Source organism: Triturus cristatus, chromosome 3_2, assembly GCF_964204655.1.
Source record: "Triturus cristatus chromosome 3_2, aTriCri1.1, whole genome shotgun sequence".
NCBI lineage: Eukaryota > Metazoa > Chordata > Amphibia > Caudata > Salamandridae > Triturus > Triturus cristatus.
In genome coordinates, this window is record NC_140584.1 from 607,121,840 (window position 1) to 607,147,846 (window position 26,007).

Here is a 26,007-nt window from a genome sequence, read left to right on the forward strand (position 1 = left end):
CTGCATATTGACAAACTGCAAGCAAAACAACAACCAGTTACCTTATTTTTTGCAGTTAGCACAATCAAACTTAGGTGCCAAAGTTCACACTCCAGTGAGTAATTTCAAAGCGATGTACACTGGGACTGGTAGTCCTTCAAATATAACCCTAGTGGGCTGCTTGCAGTTCCATCAATAAAATTAATCCAAAGTCCCAAATGCATTTGCACATTACTTCCCCGTTCAAGTTTTCTGCAAATCAGGTCCACCACACTGATTGAGGCACCAGCAGCAGAGCTGCTCCAATGTGCGGCGGTGCGCTGTAAATGTACAGTTCCACAAGATGCCCAAAAGCGGATCATATGCATAAGATGGAAATGATAAAAAAATAAATATCATAAAGCCGGGAGCCCTAATTATAACCAAATGATTAACTTGTGGGGACAAGCCTGCAGTAGATCACTTGGGCTTAGCCTACTTTATTTCTGAGATTGCCTGTGCCTGAGTTGCCTAGTCATAATCAGCTAGTGTTACAGGAACTGGATTTGTTACCTTTTTTTTATCACTTTCTAAGCATTGAAATAGTAGATGGCTGGTCTTTATGATGGCTTTCTTCTCTTGGATGTGATTGTGAAAATGTTGAACACATAAGGTAGCTACTAAGGACTTCTCTCAGGAGATCCTCCACACGTGATGAGGTGTGTCTAACATAAGATGTAATCTTATTGGTCTGGTAATTTCTAGGTCTCATGGGCGACAGCGCATGCGCTCTTGCTTGTGAGGGATATTGTATGAAATAAGTAGTTTGCAGCCTCCCCATTGCTTACCATTCATTGGCTTCATGTTACTCTTTGCTGCCTTATTGGCCCATGCATGCTTGGCTTCACTTCCTCTGCTTACGGCTGGAGCATGGACCAAGTTCTGATTACTTCAGCTTGAATGCTGTCCTTTTGTTGACGCAGCTGTGATTGAGGTACTTTTTTTTATTTTTTTTATTATTAATTTCATGTTGCTGCTTCCTCTCCCACCCAATGTCCGTATTTGGGAACAAAAGCTGCGCTGCTCTACCCGCTCTTTGGTGCTCACCCGCTGAACACATTCAGAATCCGCTGGATTTCTCTGTGCTAACGAATGGCACAAACTGTGCATACAGTACAAAAGGCACACCAATGTTCCCATACTGATGGCTCATTCTTGCAGTGGATTGTTTAATTAGCTTGTTTTCAATTGTGAGTGGTCAATTCCACTTGTAGCTTCCCAGGGAAGTTTTTAATTCAGTCACAAGAAGCTTAATGGGGATGTATGTGCATACAGCTTTAAGAGGCCCACATTGCACAGGACACCTGCTCGTGTTTTTGCTGCTCTGCATCGAATTTGAGATCAACTTTGATCCCAACCGAGGAGGAAATCTTCATGTCTCTGTAAGCATGCACATGTGAACAAGTTGGTGTCCGAGGGATGCCATGGTGAACTTGAGAAAGTGCGTGTGACCTGCAAGGATTACTATGTTTATCCTATTTCAGATTGTCTCTGAGCCATGGCCTGTGGTCTGATACGAATACCTCTAGGAAACATTGGACTAGCAGCACCCAGGAAGCAAAAACTTGGCTCCGTGAGCAAGTAAGAGATTGACACGGTTGCTGCCCACCGTGAGACCTTTGCAGGCTCTGCTGCTTACTGGCATTTGAGTGAAAGTTGATCTGTCTTTATTTCTGTGTATGATCTGCAGTGTTGGAAAGTGTATTTTTAGCATAGATAAGGGAGCTGTAGCACACATCCCAACTGGGGTGTCTGAAGTGTAACGAGGGATGAGTTTTTTTTTTTTTAAAGTGATGTTTCTTTTGTGAAAGAAAACACCAAAAAAAGCCTAATCGTGCCCCCATGAAGAGTATGTGCCGTACATTTTCACGTCACAAAATGTAAATGATTATTTTCACTGAAGATCATGGTTCAACTGCATTGTTGCTCCATTGTTGCCTGATATATCATGAAGCAACATGAGATAGTGATCTAATGCTGCTTTGTCAGTGTTGGAATTTCGCTGTGTGTGTCAGGTTGGGGCACTTTTAGGGGAACAGATTCTTTAACCTGTTTTCTGCTTTGTTCACTTTCCACTCACTTCACACATTATTCGAGGTTCCTTGTGAATTATATCGTATCATCTTGTCCAGTTTCTCATTGTATCCTGTATATCATTTCGCCCATTCTAACTATTGCATTCTGTTGTTTGGTTAGGTACATAGAGCTTTTCTGACTCTCTTTGCGGCCTAGAGCACTTTAGTTTAAATATATTCTACATTGGTGCAGTGTCTGTGGAAGCCTGTTTAAACATAGGGAGCTATGTTCATCCTAGTGAATAGGGATTCTTTGTGAAAGATTTTACTAGTGTGGGATATCTTTTCACTTGAACTACCATACTATTTGATTCCATAAGCATCCGTGTACATGTATAGAGAAACTCAAAAATACTCATTTGGCTTTTTACAATCCGAGAATTATATTTAATGTCAGTTTTTAGTAAAAGATACCAAAATAGGGCATTGTATTGATCTCAACAGGACCGCTACTTGACTGATTTTACTCAATATTTTGCCTCTGTAAAAACATTCTCCAATAACTCTCTGCTTGCAAATTTCTTGCATATGATGACAAGCCTATCAATTCTTGCGTTTGATGGCAAGGTCAAGGTGATATTTTACGCTTGATGATGAAAGACTGAGTTCTAATTTGCCCACAGGTTCAGAGAAGATCAGTCATTGAATAAAATGTTTCATTCTGCTGTCTGCTGCGTTCGTCTCTCAAAGTTAGAAGCTTCCACGGTGTGTATGTGGAGTAGAAGGGTGATAGAAGTGATATTAAGATCGGCTTCACATTTCAATAATGCCCTGTGACCTGATGACAGCTGTGAGTTAAAAACATGCAAAAGCAGTCAGCCCTGGATTGGGGGAGAAAAACAAAGAGAGGTGTGTTGCTACTTTTAAGTTCTCGCCGGAGACATTGCATGCTCTGTGGCCTGTGTAGCGTTTCGATGTATGTATGTATGTGTGTGTGTATGTATATATATATATATATATCAAACCCACGGGCCTCACAGCTTCCAATAACTGATACCAGACTCAAGGTTACACAGTACGAGCCGGAAGTCCCGTGCGACCTCCGCTCCTTTATTTAAGCTCTCTGGCCATGCCTGGCCAGAGAGTGATACAATGTGTGGGGTTTATTCCGGTGGTCTTGTCGGCCTGGCCGAACACTAGACCGCTATATCCCTTCCCAAATTAGATTTTAACAAAGCTCTCTCATAGTTCAACATACGAATTCCGCAAGTCTCTGGCTCGGCTTTGGATTAGGCCTGAGATCATACCGCTGGGGTCGTATGCGCTGGCTGGCGGTTGGGCTGCTCGTTTCGGGGCATCCTGAGCTGGGTGTTGGTTCATATTCAGGCTCCCGACTCACTGGCCCTGCGTCTCTACCTGCTCCTTCTGTCTGGCGGGGATGGACCTCTTCTTGGTATGTGTCATTACTCGCTTGTTGGTGGCCAGCCGGCACATCAACTTCCGGGGCTTGGACTTTTTTGAACCACGACACGTTCCGGGTGATGGTCTCACCTCCTTTCTCCGCCGTAACCGCGATTCCCCTGATCTTTGTCACCGTCCATAGCCCCGGCTCATATGCGGTGCGGAACTTGCCTCCACCCCAGCGGTTCCTCACCAGCACCGTGTGACCTTGCATGATGATTCGGGAGCGGGCTCTTCTCTTTTTGCTGGTCTTGTCATTGGTTGCCAGCCTGCGATCTTGCGTGTGTTCAGGGTCATAGGGTTGTGGTGCCCAGGTGTCAGCCATGGTTAAAGTGTCTCTCCGAGGTCCTGCCAGCATCAGCGACCATGGAACCCTCTGGGTTCTGTATTCCCGCAGGAATGTCTGGAGGGCTGCTTCGGGATCTGTTTGATCGGCCATGGCGATGCGAAATACTTTGTTTATGGTTCGCATGAAGCGTTCTGCTTCGCCGTTTGCTTGCGGCCATTGAGGAGTAACGCGGCGGTGCCTGATTCCGAGCTGCGCCAGAAATTCTTGGAATTCTTCCCCTTGGAACGGGGGTCCATTATCCGTTTTAATGACTTGTGGTAGTCCGAATAGTGCGAACGCCTTTTCCAACACTGGCCGCAGGTGGTGGAATGCTGTAGATGGAAGTATTTCCACGATGGGATACTTGGTGTAGCTGTCAACGATGACTGCTGTTACTCTCCCGTCTGGAAAGCTTCCAAAGTCTAGGCTCACCCACGACCACGGGGACGGAGCTGGTTCTTCCGTTATTATCGGTGCTGGAGACTCCTGACTACTGGTGAGCTGACATGCTCGGCAGTTCCTGACGACCCTCTCGACTGCTTCATCTAGCCCCGGAAACCACATTTTCTCCCTCATCTTGGATTTCATCCTGTTGATCCCTTGATGGCCTTTGTGCGCCAGTAGGGTTGTTTGTTCTTGAAGGTCCGCTGGCACTACAATCTTGGATCCCCTCAGGATCACTCCGTTGTCAGCCCCGCTTAGCTCGTCTCGGATCTTCCATAGTTTCCCTAGCCGATTTCGGTCGGTCTCGGTCCATCCGCTGATATTGTGTAGGAAATGTTCCCACGACCCTGCCTTCAGGGCAGTTACCACCCGCTGGAGGACCGCATCATTCTCAGTGTGCCTTTTGACTTATTCGATTGTGAGGCCTTTGGGACAGGCCCACTGGGAGATCATGTTTATGTAGTCTTCTATTTGCTGCTCCTGGTGGGAGTGGTCGGCCGCTAGGTTCGACGGGTGCCGCGAAAGGAAATCGGCCGGGTTTTTGGCTCCTGGTCTGTATACTAAGTCTAGTTGGTAGTGCTGCAGTTGTATGGCCCAGCGCTCGATCCTTGGTGGTGGATGCAGCGAGGTGCCTTTGAACACCCGACGGTAGCGGTTGGTGGTCTGTTACGACCCGGAAGGGATGCCCGCTGAGGTATAGATGGAAATTATTACACCCCCACTTGATGGCGAGCGCTTCACGCTCGATTTGTGAGTATCTGGTTTCGGTAGCTGTAAGCGCCTTACTTGCAAATGCTAGGGGAACCCATCTCCCGGGCTCTACTTCTTGGGTCAGCAGCGCACCTAGGCCGACGGGGCTGGCATCGACAATCAGCTCTGTTGCTTTGGCGGTGTCAAAGTATGCCATGGTTGTCTTTTCTTGCAGTGCTGCTTTTACATTATGAAAAGCCTCCTCTTCTTTCTGACCCCATGTCCACACTGCATCTTTCTTCGTCAGTGCTCGCAGGGGCTCGTATATTGTGGCAAGGTCGGGGATAAAACGTCCGCAATATGTTGCCATACCCAAGAAATTCCTTACGTCTGACGTCGTCTGAGGAGCCGGAGCATGATGGATCGCCTGAGAATTCTGGGGGTCTACTTTCACGCCATCTTGGCTGAACACATAGCCGAAGAAACCGATGGACTTCTTGAAAAACTGACATTTATCTTTGTGAAGGGTCACCCCATACTCAACCAGTCGCTGGAGGGTTGCTCTCAGGTGCAGGTGGTGCTCTTCCATTGTTGCCGAGTGGATCAGAATGTCATCACTGACATTTAGAACTCCCTGAAGTCCTGATAATAGTTCTTTTACTGTGTTTTGGAAGATCTCTGCCGCAGAAGAAATGCCAAAGTTTAGTCGTTTGTAACGCCGGAGACCTAGGTGAGTAGAAAAGGTGGTAATGTACCGACTTTCTTTGGCTAACCTCAGTTGGTGATAGCCAGCGTTAAGATCCAACTTGGAGAACCACCGGGAGCCATTTGGGTCTGCTAGGATGTCATCCACGGTGGGTGTGATGTGTCTCTCCCTCTTGATGGCTTGGTTGGGCATGCGCATGGCAATGCAAAGCCGGATCTTCCCTGGCTGCTTCGGCTTTTCCGCTATCACCATCGGGGACACCCTTTCTGCTGCGTGCGTATCGCGTCCACCTTCTCCGTCTTTATTGTTACTGGCTGCTCTCCTGGTTGGATCAAGGCGGCGTCCATGGCTGTCGCTCTGATAACTCGTGGGATCGCACTAGCACCAAGTTGTCTTCCAGCAGAATGCGCGGCTGCCAGAGTATGAGGGTTCGTAGTGTTTTGTTGCGGCACCCCTGGATTACTTGTGATCGTACTTCCTTGATTTGGTCATCTTCGGTGCACGTGCTGGCCAATTCCCGTAGTCGTGCGTGGAACGCATCCATTGATTCTCCTTCTCTTTGGCGTGCCTGGCGGAGCTTAAAGCGTTCGTAATTGGGATTTAGCTGAGGGTCGAAATGAGCATTCAGGGCTCTCACCGCTGCATCGTAGTCTGTTGGAGGCCCTGTGTTAAGGAGGTGTGCGAAAAGTTTGTATATCTCGTCCCCTGCAAAATGGAGTAGCATGGAGCGTTTCACAGCCCCATCGGTTTCTCTGGTGGCGATAAAATAGTTATCCAGACGGCCAATCCAGACGGTCCATCTGGGCGACGCAGTGGCCGGGTCAATCAGCTCACTGAACGGAGGCAATGCGCTGATTTGGGAGTGTTGAGGAACTGGTAGCGCCGCTGGGACCACTGCCTGTGGGGCTGCTTGTTGCGACGAAGACGCTGGTGGGTTGGACATGATCCTGGCAGGGTGCAGGGCTCCTGTCTTGGTGACACTTGATTTATTTTATTTTATTTTATTTGTTGAGGCTCTGTGCCTCAGCTTTGTGTGTCACTCTGTGTTTTCTGGGCCATGTGATGGTGCCTTACTGACTGTGAGCCACGTGGAGGCAATGGAGGGGCAGCCACTAGAGTTTATACGCCACTGCAGGGCTAACTGGCAGATGGGTGTGCAGGTATGCACTTCTTGTCGCTTGTTTTCCCCTCCTGGAGGATCGTCGCGTGGGCGCTGACCTCTGGGCCCTTCGCGCCGGATCGTACCGCCAGGGGGTGGGGCTTCGCGTCCGTGTTGATCTTCGGAGCGGGCCGGGAGCACGAGTGGGCCGGACGCTGAGCTCACGCGCCAGATGCCACTCACCGCCTCCACTCTCGGGCACCACGAGGTACGCGCACGACACAGTGCTCGATGTCTGCGCTCTCGCTGGCAGCAACCGTCTTTCCCCGATGTCGGCAGCTGCAGGGTCGGGCGCGGAGATTAGCTGGGCGATGCGGGCGGGTCACGTAGTGAAGATCCCTTCTCGTCGCCAGTGTAGCGTTTCGATGTATGTATGTATATGTGTATATATATATATATATATATATATATATATATATATATATATATATATATCATACCCACGGGCCTCACAGCTTCCAATAACTGACACCAGACTCAAGGTTACACAGTACGAGCCTGAAGTCCCGTGCGACCTCCGCTCCTTTATTTAAGCTCTCTGGCCACGCCTGGCAAGAGAGTGATACAATGTGTGGGGTTTATTCCGGTGGTCTTGTCGGCCTGGCCAAACACTAAACCGCTACAGCCTGTGCGACAACAAAATATGTTAACTAACAGGTGGCTTGGAGCCCACTTATTGCTTACTGTTCGTTGGCTTCACTTTCACTCTTATTTGCTGGCTCCTGTTTGTTCAGCGTGTGATAATTTCACTTTCTCTTTATTTGTTTCTCTCTTCCTGTGGAGCTTGGATCATGTGCTGATTTGCTTCTTTTTGACTGTCTTTCTGCCGCTCGCGCTTTGATTGAGAGGCTTTTTTTATTCTTTCCACGTAGTCTTTGTTGGTGCTTATTCTCCCGTCCCACCTCCTGTCTTTACTTGCCCGTTGTTACTTTCCTGTTGTTGCTTTCCTGTTGTTGTGTCCTCTGTCATTGTTGCATTTCTCTTCCCCCCTGTTGTTGCTTGTCCATTGTTTTTGCTTGACTTAGCACCCTTATGCATGCGTGTTTGTTGCTTGCCTGTTGTTCCTTTCTGTCACCTCCATTGTTGCTTGACCTATGACACCCATTACTGCCCCCCCCCCCGGCCACCTCCTCTCACCTGTTGTTGCTTGCCCTGCCCTACACGCCTCCACTCTCCCACCCCATGGTGCTTCCCCGTCACCCCCCACCCCAGTACCTCCTCGCCTCAAAAGAAAAGTCATTCACATACCCAAATAGCTCTTGAAAATGAAAGAGCTATTTGGCTTTATCAATGTGTTTTTATAGGCATGTTGTACAGAAGCACTGCTGCTGTACAGCATGGTTGAAAGTAAAGAAAAGGGTTATGACTTGCCCAGCATTAACCTTGTCATAGCGCTTTTTTTTCGCCTCACAGCACACTATTTGCAGGATACATACCGAATAATCACCTCAAAATTAGGCCCTGCATACAGGCTAATCGCCTCATGATTGAGCCTGGTACAACAATTAGTGTCACAGTGGAGAACAGTCAAACCACATGTACATAAGGTAAAGAACCTTGTTATCTAATCAAAAATCAGACATCACCATTAAATTGTACCCAAAATAGTTGTGATTTTATTTCATCCCAAAAGTTAATCAAATTATAAGGCACAACGTATTTCACGTTTAAACAATTTTTTTAGAAAAGTGCACAAAGAGTGGGGTGGCAAGTGCATGGGAGGGATTTGTGATAGTGATGTGAAAAGTGAAGGTAGTGCGCATATATACATCAGCAATTAATATTTACAACCTATTCAGCCAGACGACTAGCCAGTACATATATGACAAATTGTAACATAATTGATGCAGATATCAAATCTATGTCATCCCTGTTTGACAATACAACAAAACACTGTCAACGTTTCGACCCCTATAAAGAACAGGAAACTTTGCACCTTGGGAGTGGGGTCTTCATCAGGACTGAGGTGAGTGTAAATGGGAAGCACCAATAAAAGTCAGCAAAATCACTTTAGGCTGAAGATATGGAAGGTGGGCCTCATGCGCTCTCAGAATATTCACTGGTGTTAGTAGGTTAGATTACAAAGGCCACGGTTGATTAGTAACCTGTGGCTGGGGGCTGCTGGCAGAAACCGGTTTGGCAGCTAACCTTAGGCTGTTCTCCACTGTGACACTAACTTTTGTACCACATTTTATCCAAGTCCAGTGGCCTATCGGGTTGCTATAATAACTCTTTCAAGATTGAGCCTAGCATGGCAATTAACCAGGCATTACAGTATTCTCATCAACATTCCACCAGCTCTCATACATCATAAACTAAAGCAATTCTTTCAGATTATCTCATCTTATGTGCCTGGAGTAATCTTTGGCAAAGATTCAGCAGATCCCAGATATGAGACAGATGTTTGATCGGTCAGTCATGTAGTTCACTTTCTCCATTAACAGGCGGCGGTGCTGAACCCCCTCCACTCAAGGCAGCTACTGCCTCCACACTCCGGTGGTGTTCATAGTGCACCTGCGACTGAGATGGAGCGGCCCCCTGGGTATTTTTGGCTCCTTTCAGAGGTGGTCGCCAGCTGCACGGTCTATTCTTCAGTGTGAGGTTTCCTTTTCAATGATTGAGGAGGTCTATCCATTCTAGGGACTGCGGCGACATGAGAAATTGCACCTCCCAAAGATCACCCTCAATTTAACAGGGAACAGCATAGCATATGTGAGGCCTAGTAAGCAAAAGAGTTTGTTGCCATCAGTAAAAAAGGTCCTTTGCTTCTGGATTTCTCATGTTAAGCTGAGAAAGGATATAATTCCCAATTCCACTGAGTCGGTCCTGAGTCAGGATATGATCTCGGTCCCTAGAGTCCAAAACTTTCACCACGATTGGTCGGGGCTGCTCCAGGCCATGGGGGCCGTGTGGGCACTCGATGAGCTTCTTCTAAGAACTAGTTAGGGAAAAAGGCCCTCTGGAGCCACTTTTCCTTTAATCCATTTCTCCAAGAAATCCATCATGACAGCAGCAGTGCCCTCAATACACACCGGAAGCCCAATAATTCAGATATTAGTCTGACGCGCTCTATTTTCTGCATCTTCAGCTCTGGTTTCTGAAGTTTTATACTCGGTATGGTATATAGCCTGTTTTGCACTGAAGGCATTTCTGGTGCAAGGTCATCTATAGCAATGGTGGTGACTCGCTTAGTCAGCCACCTCTGATCATCTCGCAGCAGACCCATGTCTTCCACTGTGGAGTCAATCTTTGCTTCAAGCGCTTCTCTAGAGGCAGCAATAGCCTGCAGGACTGTATCCAGGGTAGGGCCAGAATGCTCTCCTCTCAATGTCCCCTCATGCGGGGATGTCTTGACCAACTCTTGAGAGCCCAACACCTGGGAGGAGCCTGACACCAGAGCCTCCTTTTTCTTTCTGACTTTACCCACGATGATGATCACTCAGACTAAGTGAAGAATCCAGTTAGGGATCTGAATACTGGTTAAGGTCTTGCCGCAAATTGAGTGGTTACCAAAGCAGAAGGCACAGTGCTGTCAGGGCCTGCACCATGTTTAACAGTCATCTCAGAGAATCTAGAATCGGTACAATGTGTAAAGGGAAAGATTGTCTGACTCCTAAGCAGTCACTCAAGCAGAGAGGTCGTGGGCTCCACCACTAGTCCGGGTGGGAGCTGCCAGGACAAGCAAAACTCAGTATTTCAGGCTCACAGTAATGCACAGCAGTGAGGCAGCATGCACAAAGGGAGCTTCCAGTCCAGCCAGATGTTTTAGGAATGCTGGTCCCCATTATTGCTTATTACTCATCAACTATCGCCTCCCAATATTCTGACAGCCTAAGAGCATGTGTAGGAGCCTGCCCTCCTTCGTGTGGCATCGGAGGCATGTCCGGGTTTCTGCTCTCCCCATTTTATGGAAACTGAATCTATTGTAGTATGCCCTGTGGAGTATGTTGAACTGGATTAAGCGCAGCCTGGCTTTAATGGCCATTTCCCTTGGGTGCATCAGGGCCACCTCCCAGTCCACATCATCCAAGGTACCGATATCCATTTCCCATTTCTCCTGCAATGTCACAAGATTATTAGGGTGGTTATTTTTTTATAGTGCAGTATTTTCGAGAGACTGCCTTGTGGGTAAGGGCTACACCCAATACCCAGCTTTCCAATGGGATGTGTGCTGAAAGATCGAGGTCTAGGATTCAGTCTCTATTAAGGACATGTGTAAATGCAAGTACTTAAACCCAGGGTTTTAATCCCAATGCGTTCCCATTTACGGAGGCTGACAAGTCCCCCGGTTTCAGTCAGTATAGTACCCTTCCAAAGTGAGTTGGTCAGGGTGATCCTGCCCTTCCTACTCATAGCTCTGATAGCATTGTCCCAGGCTTTCAGTGTGACCTTGGACGATTCAGGCAGGTGTGACATTTCATTTTTTCCATAGACATACTGGACGCATGCATCCCTCCCCACAGTCATTCATTCTATCCTATAAGCCAGTTCACTCTGTGGGCTACAACCCTAGTCATTGAGCATGTAGAGCTTTGCCACTCTGTGGTACGCTCTGATTTTTATTTTATTTTTAAATCTGTTTTTACAGATTTTTTTTCAATTACATTTTCATGAGCACGGCTCGCTTCTGTACTGAATCATACATCATAGCACGTATTGCTGATAGAATTACATGTCAAATGCGAGAAGGTAGAGCTTTGCAACAGTTCCTGAAGTGCTTACCGCACCAGATTGTACATAAGTCCCATAAACAGCTCAGACCATGAACATAGCAAATTACAGTACATTGCATTGAAACACAGTTACATCAAAATGCCGCTTGAGGTCTCCCAACCGGATCCATACGGGCTTCTAAACCGATATCAATGGAACGAAACTGGTAAAAACCCAACAACCTCAACCTAGACCAGTTCCATTATGAATGTACCTATCCCCGCTACCCTTCTGTTCCCACTCCCCCATGTCACTGTGCAGTGGCTTAGCTGCTGCTCCCAACCATGTACCTAGGTGCGCTTTCTCATGGTGCCTGTTTTAGGTATTGGTCGTATGTGGAACACTACGATCCTGCTCCGGCAGAGCTCCCATTTCCTGTCCTGGATGTGTATCCCTCCCCTCAGGCCGTTCCCCCCCCCCCAAGCCTGCCTCCTCGACTCGCCTGAGCGCCTGGAGCAATTCCTCCTATTGTGCAGCTATGGGCGTCTTCCTCAACCCCAGTGTCTCCTCCCGACGAATGGCGGTACCCTCCGCTCCGGCCCACGCGGAGAGCGAGTACCTCCATGCCTGTGGGTGGGGTGGATCCTGTGCTTTCCACCTCCTGGTCAGAAGGCGCTTTGCGACCGCAAGCCCCAGGTCTAGAAACCGGGATGTCACTTTGGTGGTCGGGGTTCTGCGGAAGTGGTGCAGCAAGTAAACTGTCCAGTCAAAGGGTATGTCGCGACCTGTACTAATGCGCAGTGACTCACTGATTGTGTGCCAGTATGTTTGTAATTTGCAGCAACCCCACAGCATGTGAACTAGATCAGCCCCCGGCTCAGCGCATCTAGGGCATATCGCGTCAGTGCGGTGAAAGTACCTGTTGAGGGCAGCGGGGGTGAGATAAGCCCTGTGCATAACGAACAACTGTATCTGTCGGAGGCGCATGTTTCTGGGTATGCGCACCGGACCTTTAAATATTCGTTACCACTCTTTATCCGCCAGCTGTCTCCCCAGATCTTGTTCCCACTTGCGTCTGAGTGGCTCTAGGGTGATCGCCGTGTGTGTGCGTAGTGACGCCGCGAACCAACGGACCAGGTGTCGGCCTCTCCCCATGACGTGTAGATACTGTATGGTAAGGTGTTGGCTGGGTTCTATGGACATGTCTCCCCACTTAGCGGTCAGGGTCCTAATTAATGAATGATGAGTTAAGAATTGTCCCGGTGGCAATCCCCCGTCCTCGACCAGAGAGTCGTACGGGAGGAGCACGCCATCTCGGCACAGGTCGCCCAAGGTCTGTATATCCGCATCCCGCCAGTGTGCAAGCGCAAGGGAGGTGAGCGATCCCGTCCCTCTAGGGGAACCCTCCAGCGGTATTACCGGCGCGTATGGGACCACATCTCTGGTGAGGAATAAGCTCCTACGGTAACATCGATATGCCACCTCGAGGAGGAGCGGGGTCGGCGTCGCAGACCTGGTGGCTGGGTGGAACAGCACCAGCAACTGCTCCAAAGAGCGTGGTGGCAGCGCGGACGCGGTGTACTCCCGACCCCTATCCGCCAACCAGCGAGCTATCCACTGCAGCAGAGCCGCTAAGTAGTAGTGCTCAAAGCAGTGCGCGGCCAGGCCCCCCTGGTTCGTAGGGAGATAGTTTCGTTAGCAACATCCTATGCCTGCTGTTCCCCCAAATGAAGTCTCTAAGTAGTTGCGACAATTTAGCAAAAAAGGCAGCCGGGATATATAAAGGCAGGTTAGCGAAATAGTACAATAACCGTGGAAGGATCACCATTTTGGACCGCGCTACTCTACCCGTGACTGTTAGCGGCAATGTGCTCCAGAAGCACACCTGTGACTTAATGGCCGTGAAGGCCCTGCCCAGGTTACCGTCCAATAGGTCTGCCGGCTGACGGTAGATCCGGAGTCCCAAGTATCGAAAGGTATCTCCTCTCCACTGTACCCTAGTGCAATCTAGGATGTATCCGGGGTCCTGCCGCCCCTCGCCGAACGCGTAGAGGCAGGATTTACTGGCGTTCACCCGAAGACCCGAGATAGTGGCAAAGTCGTGCAAGGTACGGGCTAACTGAGGGGGGATATCGTCTATGTCCCTCACATACACCAACAGGTCATCGGTATAGAGCGACACCTGGTGCACTGCATCCCCTAGTGGTATGCCAGCCCCCAGTTCCTCTCGTAAGGTCGCCGCCAGAGGCTCCATCGCCAAAGCGAATAGGAGCGGTGAGAGCGGTCACCCCTTCCGGGTGCCCCTACAGATTGGTATGGCACCAGAGATGTACGGGCCCAATCGCACCCTCACCGTGGGGTTCTTCTATAAAAGGCCCACCAATTGTAGGAAGCTCAATCCAAGGTCATAGCGCAACAGCAGCGCCAAAAGGTAGCGCCACTCCAGGCAATCAAATGCCTTTTCCAGGTCCAGTATAAGGCAGCCCGCTTTGGGCCACTCTTGTGTACTATCCGCAGCTACCATGAAAAACCTCCTCCGGTTCAACGACGTGCTGCGCTTTGGCACAAAGCCATTCTGGTCCCAGTGGACCAGGCGAGAGACCACCGGCGCCAACCGCTCCGCCAACACCTTAGCGAAGATCTTACAATCAACGTTAAGGAGCGCCAGTGGCCGATAGGATCCCAGGTCCGTGGGGTCCCGATCTGGTTTGGGCAGAGACACCAGATAGGCTTCACGCATCGAGGGGGTAGCTCGCCCGTCTCAAGCGCCGCTGTGTACAACTTGTGGAGGCGCTGCACCAGGGGTTCCCGAAAGGCTTTGTAGAACTCAGTGGGCAGGCCATCCGGGCCCGGTGTCTTCCCAGAGGCCATGGAGGAGATCGCGTCCCCTATTTCCTCCAGGGTGAAGGGGCAATTAAGGGCCTCTTGGTGCGCGTCGGAGGCCATTGGCAGCTGGGCTTGTCCGAGGAACCGCTCTAGGTCATCCCCCGAGCAACGGACTTTTGCGCGGTACAATTGTGTGTAGTGGTCCACCATAACCTTATGAATCTCCCTTTGGGTATACACAAGGTCTCCCTCCGATGTGCGCACCACTGCGATCGGGGTGCGGGTGCCTTCTTGTTTTAAAAGTCAGACGAGTAGACGTCCTGCCCTGTCCGCCGCGGCATGCAGGCTGTGTGTGCCGCATAATTCAGACACCTCAAGCGCTCTAAAAGTGTTGTATGTTGCGTCTGGAGATCGACCAAGTGATTTGCGTGTCTGCCGCTGCCCTCCCCCTCCCGCTCGTACTGCAGCAGTTGGGACTCAAGGTGGGTGAGTGACTGCGCCAGCTGCCTTCGCATACTCCACGTGGCCCCCAAGCAGTGACCCTGGAGCGCTGCTTTAAGTGCGTCCAATTCCACCATCGCATTGCTCGCTGTGCCTTCATTAAGCTCAAAATATGAAAGGATAGCATTCCCCACTGAGGAGCGGAATTCAGGGTCCTCCAGCGCAGTAGGTTGGAGCCGCCATATAGGTATGGGAGGCCGATCCGCGTCCCAGCTGAGCTGGAGCCACAGGGGATTGTGATCAGAATGCGTCCGCCCCAAGTATTCTGCTTTCACCACCAGCGGTAGCAAAGCCTGAGACCCCACCACTCTATCCAGTCGCACATGTAGGTCGTGCGTCCTTGAATAGTAGGAGTAGATACCGTCTGCAGGGTATAGGGTCCGCCAGATATCAAGTATCGCCCAGTGTGAGAGCCAATCAGTCAGTGCCCGTGCCGTGGAGGCAGCTGACGTTGTGCGCAGGGGAGGAAAGGACCTGTCCAGGTGCACATCAAGCACGGAGTTGAAGTCCCCTCCTATCAGCCAGGGGAGCCCGGCGTAAGGGGTCAGTTCCAGCGACAGTTGTGTGAGGAAGGGTATTTGGTCGACATTCGGGGCATAAATCGAAGCCAGCAATACGGGTTGACCATTAAGTGTGCCCCGTACAAGGGTGTACCTGCCGTTAGGGTCTATCGTCACGCCCGTACTGACGAACTGACGAACGGGACTCCCGTCCTAACCCATACGAGGGTGCCCCTGGCATGCGCCGAGTACACGGTACCGTACACTTGACCTCTCCAACGCCTCCGCAGCTTATCTAACTCCGGCTGTGTCATGTGTGTCTCTTGTAGGAGAGCGATTCCGACTGAGTGTCGCTGGAGGTAGGCAAAGATGGAATATCTCCTTGTGGGGGTATGCATGCCTCGTATGTTCCACGTGAGCATGCTAACGCGCATCATGATTGAAGTGGGTAGTCACTAGGGGAACCAGGGGCGGGACATGTGCCAGTAAACATGCACTAAGATGAATTGTGGAAGCTCTGGTCTGAATAACAATAACAACGTGTTAACAGTGAAAAACATAACGGCTGGGGCGAACTTTGCGAGTGTGTCCGTCCAAACTTACGCTACCTTGCGCAGGTGAAAACTAGGTCAGGGTGTGACCCGGAGGGGGTGTGCGTGTAGGTAACAGCTTGCTGTCGCTATCCCCCTGTGTCCCGTGTGTGCAGTGCGCCATTAATGAGTGTCGCCAGTATTGGCCTATGCGGTTAGCGAGATACAGGTGAGGAGCAAGGGGGACCGCACGCGCTTTCTACTGCCTGTTGGACCCAAGGGATGTACGACAGTAGACCGGGTGGCTCCCCCAACCAGCCCTGCAGGCCCACACAGTTGACTGCACCGCCAACCCTCCCCCGCCGGTTACAGCAACAGACAATGAGATACTTGCATGAGTGGTGCGGCAAGAGCAGCCTCTCAGTCCAGAATACCGTCTGCAGTTCGCGGGGTAACCTCTGGCCCGCAAAAGTCCTCAGTTTGCCGTTGACGATGAGCCGCTCACCACCACCTCATGTCGCTCGTCGACGTCCAGCTGGTCCGCGGGACCTGGGCTTGTGATTGTCGTAACTGCCTTCAGTGCATTTTGACGTTCCAGTCTCATTTTCACCGGTGTTGGGGCTGCTGCTCTCGGCGCCGCCTCACGCATGGTCCCGCGCCGTCTGCGCTGCCTGTCCCTCTTGCCCGGCTGGGTGCCATCTCCTGAATCAGCCGGCCTCGGTCCCGTCCACAGCCCGGACTCCTCAAGCCAGTTCCGTACCTCCGCTGGCGAATCGAAGTAGCGGGTTTTACCTTTCTCCACCACTCGCAGTCTGGCAGGGAACGAGCGAGTACGGCAATGTCAGTTCCCTGAGCTGACGTTTCACTGCCATGTAGTTGTTTCTGCGACGTTGCACCAAAGCAGTGTAGTCCGGGAAAAACATGACTTGACTGCCGTCCACAGAGAGACCGTTCATATCTCGAACCTCTCGTAGCACCGCATCTCTGTCCCTATAGTTGAGAAGTTTGAACAGGAATGGGCGCGGTCTGGCTCCCGGCCGAGGCCTCTGGGTGGGTACCCGGTGGGCTCTTTCCACCGCGACTTGGGCCGACAACTCTCCCGGCGGCATGAGTCCTCGGAGCCAGGTCTCCACATACTGTTCCGGATCTCGCCCCACTTCTCCCTCCGGCAAACCCACAGCGCGGATATTATTGCAGCGGGAGCGCCCTTCCGCATCTTCCGCCCTGTCTTCTAATGCGTGAATGCGGTCCAACATATCCTGTAGAGCAGCGGCGTGACTGCGGGTGACTGGCTGCCGTTCTTTGAGTGTTTGCCCTTGGGTGGCAACTGTGTCCGCCAGCTTGCGGTGGTCTGCATGCAGAAGCGTGAAATCCGAGGTGACTTTGTCGATTCGGTTTTCCAGAGATGTCCTGGTGTGATCTAAGGCTGTCCCTATTCTCTCCACCGCGGCAAGTACAGAGTCCATCTTTGCCGCGAGCGCCGCGGACGTCGGCCCTTCATCGGTCTCACCTCGCAGGTGCGTGCGGTCGGGAGTAGTCGTGCGCAGCGGTCCCTGCTGCAACTTGGCACGCATGCGGCCCATCACCAATTGCTGCGCCGTGGGCATCTGCCGCCAGCACCCAGCGGAGTGGACGCGCCTGCAGCGCGGTCGCTTCAGCCGTGGCGAAGAAAGGACGACTGGCTGGCAGGTGGGGTCCGCCCGGTCTATGTACGCAGAGGGAGGCCCCCAGGCGCCACTCCAGCACGGGAAGCCACACGCACACGAGTCCGTGCGGGCTCCGCGGGTGACGGTCCGCAGCAGCCCCCAGCAACAGGTCCGCACTCACAGAGATCCTCCGTCACGCCACCGTAGCGGCAGAAGTGTGCGTCAGGTGCAGGCACCTCTTCCCGCGGGGGCAACGATCAAACCCCCAGCCGCGTGCCTTCGGGCTGACACCAGGCGGGGACCAGAAGGGGCAGAGCGCGTGGGTGGACGAAGGCTATCACACACCAGGCCAAGGTCCAGAAGCGGTGCGTGGGCTCGTCGTCAAGGGGCAGTGTTGCACCCCGTGTGGCAGTCCGTCAGCCGCAGTTGCGCCTCCCGCGGCCTCTTCCTCCGGCTGGGCAGCGGCCAGCAGACGCCACTCGCGGGGCGCAGAGAAAGTCCAGGGCATCAGTACAGCTGCTAGATGCGCCTCCCGCCGCAGGCCAACCGCCCGCGCCTCTATGAAGGGCCAACAGCAGTTCCAGCTCGGCGCACCCCACAGTTGCGCTCCGCCGATCCCAGGTGCAGCGCCAGCAGGTCCACAGCAAGAAGCGCCGCACGGGCCCAAAGCGCGCTCTTCACCCCACTCGGCTCCGCTTACTCAGCGTCCGCCGGGAGGCCAGAGCAGGCACCCCCGGGGGTCCTTCTTTTCCCCCCCTACTCCAAGGGGGTGGCGTCCGCGTCTCGTTCAGTCTCACCTCCTATATGGATATCTCACCGCCCGGCTCCTCCTCTCCCACGTCGCCTTCGCTCCCCTGTTCAGGCACACAGCAGGGTGCTGGCCACAAAATGGCCGTCGCCGCCAGGCTCCCGCTCCGCACAGCAATCGCCAGGTCCCACACGTGATCTCCGGCGCCAGCAGTCGCCAGGCTCCCGGTGTGTCGCAGCCCCCTGCCGTCTCCTCCGCTAATTCCTGCAGCCGTCGTCGCCAGGATGTGCTCTCTGCCTGGGCCGCACTCCTCTCGTCTGGCAACAGGGCACCCTGCACCGGTAATCCTCTGCAGGGCCCCGCACACCCCTCCTTATGTCCCGGCCTCGGACTGCCCGCGGTCTCCCCTGGGCTATGCCCGCTCACCGGCCTCCGGCTCCAGGGGTCCGCCTGCCGCTCCCGCGTCGCGTCCGGCACCGCCTCTCTCAGCTCGCCCGCGTCAGCATCTGCCGCGTTGGGCGGCGCCGGTTGCCCCGGCTCCAGCCGCGCTCCACGCGTCTCCCCTGCTTGCTCCGTCGCCTTAGGCCGCACTCGGTCGTAGTTCCACAGCCCGGTCACGGATCTGGCGCAGCCCCAAACTTCACAGGCGCCTCCGCTCGATGTCACCACTGTCCCGCTAGCTGTCAGCGTGGAAGGCAGCACCTCAGGATCACTTTTAAAAGGATATGTCGGGGATGTCAAGCAGAGCTCTACAGACTTGCGTCTGCCATTGTGGCTGGCTAGCCACGCCCCCCTCTGTGGTACGCTCTGATGTCCAGGAGTGCCAGGCATCCAGTGTATACAAATTGGTATAAGTTCTTCAGGGCTATCCGTGTGGTGTTGGCATCCCAAAGGAATGTGCATAGTGACCTGGGTATGTTGTCGAAATAAGTGGCAGGAATATAGTATGGGGTATTCTGAAGAACATAGAGCAGCTTAGACAGAGTGATCATCTTGTACAGGGTGGCTCTGACCGTGATCGACCGGGGCAGTTCGCGCCAGCGCTCTTTATCATTGCAAAATTCTGTCTTAACCCTTTTAAGGTTTCAGTAGAGAAACCCTTAACGGACCATAGTAATATCAATGCTTAAATTTTTTAATACAGTCTTTGTCACTTGGATGCTCCATGCTGCGTGGTCTAGGCCCTCTCAGCGACCCACTTGAAGAACGATGGATTTATCCTTGTTAATTTAGAACCCTGAAGTCTCACCAGGGTGTGCGGACGCACCCCCCACCCCCAGCTGGTCTGGCAGACATTCCTCTAGTAATTCTCAACCCTGCTCTGGATGATCAGATAGGAGCCTCTTTCCTTGGAAGAGCACTTTAAGTTTAGCCAGGTAGAACATCATATTCATAATGTTCAGGGCCCTTAGTTTCTGGTTCACTGACACCTCTGGTGTCCCCCCGCACCGTCAGGGGGGCACGCTACTGCTGGGTTCTCCACCGCTTCCCGGCATCTACCTGGGATGGTCGCCTCTCTCCGGACTGATCGCCTCATCTCCATTGCTAATCTGCCATCATGTTGATCCTTGTTGGCCTTTGGGGGAATTACTGGTACTGGTTGTGTTGTGGGCTTCCCGCTCCACCCACAATGGCATCCATCCCTCAGGGAGGCCACGCACTGCTATGCCCAGATGACGAAGGACTGTCAGTGTGCCACGCACTCGCTACGAGATTACCACTGCCATCTTGTGATGTCAGTCTAACCCTCATCCCCTCCCGCATTAAGTTATTCTTGACTGGGGAGATATTTTATGTAATGGCTACAGTTTGCATGCTTCACGTCATTCCTCGAGGGTGAGGAGTCAGTGGTTCAGGTCAACAAGGATGAGGGTAAATGCTTAAGAATCTTCATGGGTTAACAGCTAGAAGGGCAAACGTGTTGTGATTTTCACAGCTGAGAGTGGGAATAGTTGAGAAGTCCCTCTTGGTTAAGTGTAGGTGTTTCAGATTGTTGCATGTGATAGACCATGCTTAAGAAAGTTCCTGGATTAACATGACAAATTGCTTTGGAACATTCCTGTGTTTTTTTTTGTTCTTCGGTTAACGGAGAATTTCCTTAGATCATTCTAGGGCAAGTGAGCAATGTTTCAGGACATTATTGGAAGAGACATAGCTCCAGGACATGGTTGAGTCAAAGATATAGCTTCGAAAATACTTAGGGCAGAGACAATGCTTCAAGAAATTGTTGGTAGACAGGAAATTATTTAGGACAATCTTGAATAAAAGAAGAATGCTTAACATTCTTGGGTTATAAAGCAAGAAGGGTAAAGCTTTGGGCTGTTCTTGGTAAAGTGGAAACCATGTTCTAGGTCATTCTTTGCTGACTGGGCAGGTTTGGTTAAATAAAGGTCAGTTCATTTGAGAATAATCTTGGCAATGCTTCAGATCAACGTTGGAAAAGGTGGGGCAATGCTTAAAGACCATTCTTGTGTCAGGGACAGGACACTAATTATGTATGTTATGGTTTTGTAATTGGGGCTTCTGTTATTATTGTGTGGCTTCTATCGTAGTCCAGATTCGGTGGTTGTTGCTTTGGTTCCAGAATGTACTGTACACTGGGAAATATGTTACCCTTTTGCTTGTGTACATTCTCACGTGTTGTTTTTCCCTTCTTCCTTCAGCGCTTTCCCAGATGGGCTACAATCTGAGTCCCCAGTTCACGCAGATCCTGATGGTCCGATACTGCACAAGATCGGCCAATCCCACTATCCAGCTGGACCGCTTCATACAGATCTGCACCCAGCTCCAGACCATGACGGAGGCCTTCCGGGAGAAAGACAGCGCCATGGCGGGCAACATTCGTATCAGCTACGAGGACTTCCTGATCATGACCACCTCCCGATTGTTATGATGTGCTTTCTGAACATCTGTGGGCTAGCCACATGGGATCTCTACTAGGGATGCTGGGGGCACGTGCCATCAGAGGCCTCATCCGACCTTGCCCTCGTATCACAGCTGACTCAATAAAGTAAACAGCTTATTATGACATCCTACCTGGACATGTATAAACCGAGGCCAGTAATGCCGTCTTTCAGGTGTCCACAGAGCTGACATGTGGCCCTTTGTTTGGTTTCCTGACTCCCATACTCTGTAACTATGTGCATCTTCAGAAGGCGCCTCACCCATTAGCCCTGCACTTAAGCCAGAATGAGGTTTTAATGTACAGAGAGTAAATTTACCCAAACCATAGATTTAAAACGAATCTCCAAAATGTGCGTTTACAGGTTCCCCTTGAAATGCTGTTTCTAAATTTGACTGGGTGGCTGTGTGTTTTTGGGAGGAACTGGATTGGTAAGAACAGAGTGATCTTGTTTTGATAATAATCCTACATCTCCATTGTGAATCTCCCCATTCAGATGGTGACACTTTCAGCACTTAAACCCAATTCACTAACCAGAGAAAGGTGCTTGCTTTAATTTGTGTTGCTAACTAGCCTGTTGTCCAAAACTTACAACTGAAAGATATTCTTGATTGTGGTGGTGAGGATGATGAGGAGGATAAAAAAGGACCATTTCTAGCGTGTACTAAGTAGATTTAAGAAAGAATGCCATACATTGCGGTTTTAGGGAGTGGATGGAATGTCATTGGGTTGCTTTGCCTTACAGCAACTGACATTTCCCTTCTTCTCGTGGTAACCTTTGGGGTTTCTTTTATGGATGGATTCTGCCCTGTCATGCCCAGCCCCATCTCTTATCCAGTGGAGTATTCAAAGTTGTTTTAATCGTAAAGACTTCTCTTGTAAACTTCACCGAGCTCTCCTGGACTGCATTGCTAAGAGAAGCCAAATCATGGACACACAACTTCCGTTTTGAAACCGGGCCACACTTTTGTATGAATGACACTTCAGTTGAGGATATTCTTCTTGAGATGTTTAAATCAATAAAGTTTTCTATATGCAAACAAATGTGTAGGTATACTACGTGTTTTTTGTGAGTTTTGATAGTTATATACCCTTGTGATCCCCAGTCTTCTACCCAATGCTCTTCAATGGCACGTAGAGGAAAGTTATGTAGGTTCTTGTAAGATGCCCGAGCAGTTGGAGAGAAGTATAGGTATGGACTCTGCTCTATAACTCTAGAACATGTACCTAGTGGGATGCCTCAATCCTACAGAAAATATACTATTTCAGTGAAAGAAAGCTGGAGTTGTCCATCCATATTGTACTTTTATTTTACAACGTAGCCGTTGTTCTCCTTCGACCTCTGTGTTGATCATGCCTTCTTCGGGGCTCAAAGGAGAGCTTTTGTTCCACTAGTGTGGTGAAGAGAAAGCACCCACTGCTATTTGCACCTTGTAGATATCCAGTCAGTCTTGTCAGGAAGCGAGCAGAGTTAGCCATAGACCTGTGGTGTTGGGAAGGTGCTATTATGGCTGAGCGTTACAGCAAGATGTTGCACTCAAGTTAGCGGAAGTGGAATTCTGTGATACCTAGGTTGGTTATAGGCAAGACTTCTAGAAACATGTGGCAAGCGAGGGCCAACATAGACACCAGGGGAGTTTAATGATTGGGAATGTTATACAATGTATGGGTCTCACTCATCCTGTGGCTTAAATTCACTGTTCTCATATTTTAACATCCTAAATTATTGTTATGACACGAATCCCAGTGCTTTAGAAAATAGATGCAGATAATATCATACAAAAAAATAGTACACCAACAATTAATGGTGCTTTTCTACATTAAAATACAGGAACACTGTTCTCTCAATTCTGTTCTCGTTGCCTCACATCATGTTTGTTTTGGAAATAGAAAGGCGGCGCAGTTAACGTTAATTAATACAAAGGCACGTGTATATACTTTTTTAATTGAAAAGGAGTGATTTTTTTAACCCTTGTTTGACATAAGCAAAGAGTGCACCACTAAAGAACAAAAAATTACACCATAAATTATCCAATCCGCATCCACATGTATTTTTTCAAGTTCTTTGTTTATTCAAAGGGTTAAAACAATTCAAGTTGACAAAAAACAGCCGACGGGTTTCGTCCAAACAAGTGGACTTCTTCAGGGCATATATGAAATACTCCTAGCGTCAGGGTGTCCGTTGGAGCTTAGACCAGCGGATGGAGCAGGTATATCTATTCATACACTATGATTAGTTTGAGAACACTATATGCTTTATTGTAGTTTCAATAGACTATAACCTAAGATAGTCCAATATGCAAAGTTTATACAGACAAACCCATGTATAAGGAGGACCATATAGCGGGGGCAAGCGCAGTGTGGTGGTCCGCATCACAGCACTGAAATGCATTGTCACGCATATAGCGCCTTCTCAGCTTTCAAGCTGGAACACTGCTTTAGTAGCTGGCAGACAGTGACAATTTGGTATTTTTCACTCGGGCAGCGCACGCTGCTGTAGCAGACTTGGGGCCTGGCTCAGGCAGCTTGCTCTGCCAGGGCTGGCTACAATGTTTCAATCGCGGCCGCCACCAGCGTGCAAAGTTACTGACTTCACAGTCACGTCATCAAGACAGAGTATGATGGGGTTTAATTTGCTCAAGCAACATTGTGACTAGGGCCTGGACGGTGCCACGTTTGCAGCTAGCACAGCCAGGAGCCTGCAACCGTAGCCGAGCTCGCACAGTGTGGCCGCCGGCTGGCGCATAACATATTTGGTCAGAGTGGACCTGTACAGCTGCTGCAAGAGAGCGGGAAGCAGCCATGAGTGGAATCACAGCCTTGGGCCGCAAAGCTGCTCACACCGGCGGACCGGACGTAGTCGGTGGGCGCTGAAAGTAAGTGTCTGCTTTTCCCTGATCAGAATGTCAAGTGCGCGAGCAAAGATTTGAAGGCAGGAAGTTAAACTGTTTTCACGGTGCCTGAAAAACACAGATCATGCTTGCATGGTCCTAACATGGAAATTTCCAGAATTAGCGACGAGTGGCTTAATTAACCCTTGGATGAGTGTGAGGCAGACCTACTGTGTGCTGAACTTTGTAATTTAAATTTGACTTTCAAATGGAGCTGGCTAAGACCAGTAAGGGCTGAGATAAGGTGGTCAAACTTTCAGGTGTCTGCTGGAAGTTAAAAGTGCATAAGCAATACCGCTCTTTTTTACCTAGGTTTTTTTTTTTTTAAAATCAAACCTACCTCACATGCAGACAAATATAACATTTATTGTAAAAAATCCATGTTTGTTCAAGTGGGGCCTGCTTCAGCTTGCATACGCTCCGCTTAATAGTTTCTGAACGGGCCCCATCGTTAGGTCCGGCTATAATATGTTGCAATATTGCGTGTGTTGCAATTTCATTGCAAGTGTTTGCGTGTCTCCGCCCTTCTTGAACTTTTGGGGCAGAACCCTACATCTGTATTTTATCTGGTCTACGCTTCACTAATAATATTAGCTGCACAACACATCCACCATATACCCTAACAGCAATGTTGGGCTGTCATGTCTGTTTCTGCAGAAATACTCTCTCCTCTTGTCTGAGCAATTTTTGTCCAGTATCGTGATCAGGACAGTTATAAGTAGGCTATCTGGTTTTAGGTTTAAACCTATAATAACTGATAAAACCCCACCGAAAGGAAAATAGCTATCACTGGTGTAAACATATAAACACTGAAAAAACACTTTGCAACCACAAACTAAGTGCCATTCAAAGAAAGGAAAAGATGAGTGAAAGAGACATTTTTATTTCTTCTTGAAGGGGCCAATACAATGTAACTTTGTTATACAAGGTAGCATCAAGAAAGACTGGTCTAACATTATTCTGCTTGAGGTTTGTTGTTTAGGGATGTCACTAAAACACTGTCTCTGCTTTTATATGTTTTGTGGTCTTTGGTCTAAAGATGCATCTTTTAGGTCTTATTTAGTTATTTTATAAACTGTAGAGAATCGGAAAATATCAAAATCATATTTGATATTTTGGCTACATTTGATTTCACTGATAGGTAAAATGGCTGGTTTCATAAGAATCTTTCCTAATGTGTACCATCACATTTACCCAAGGACAGTGAATGGGTGAAATCCTTTGATACATCAGCCCAATTTTCTAGTGAGTCCGTATTGATTGCAAGTGAATTTCCCAACACCCAAAGCTTAAAACATTCAATGCAAGATGTAGTGACAGGTTTATGTGAAAAGAATGTTGTCACCAAGCATCTGAGATTGTGGTGAAAACATGACACCAGACGTTTAGTAAAAATGGAGCGCAGTGTCGCTTGGAATGCTGCTTAAAAAAGTTCCTACCAAGTTCAATAAAGATTGGAGTGATATTGTTTGTATTTGCAGTAATCGGCTAAGTATGTGAACAAGTTCTATGATGGTCTGTCAAAATCGATACCTGAGCTGAAGTGCTTCCCTGTAAGAGTTCCTTGTCACTTGCTAGACGGTATGCTAAAAGCATCTTTACAATCTTCAGAGTTAATGAAGAATGTTATTGACTTTGTAGTCCATTCTGGTGCAGTAAAATGTATTTGGATCTCATATACCCTGTGCACATGCACCATCAGTGCAGAAAGCAAGCAATACTTACAATTCATTTAAAATTCCATAAACACCGGAAAAACACAGTTTCTGTTATTTTTAATGACGCAAAAATGTGTAACCACTGACAACCACTGTTTTTTTAAGGTATTGAAAAAACTGAAAAAACCCCACCAGAATTTACCAAAAATAGAAACTGAAAACAGGAAAGCCTAGTTATAAGCTACATATATGAAACTAGCTGCATCGTGCATACACTGTACACAGCCATACCAAGTGCTATGTGTTCAACAGAGTAGTGTTTTTACAAATA

General features: G+C 49.6%; 1 protein-coding gene across 1 annotated transcript in view; it reads left to right on the forward strand.

The window, feature by feature from the left end:
* The window catches only part of PEF1 (penta-EF-hand domain containing 1), a 103,808-nt gene extending 81,637 nt beyond the window's left edge, over nt 1-22,171 (forward strand). The window contains exon 5 of the mRNA XM_085648480.1: nt 20,889-22,171. Within this exon, the coding sequence (XP_085504606.1) occupies nt 20,889-21,118 (230 nt within the window). The 3' untranslated portion in view covers nt 21,119-22,171. The remainder of the gene's footprint in view (nt 1-20,888) is intronic.
* Nucleotides 22,172-26,007: the final 3,836 nt, after the last annotated feature.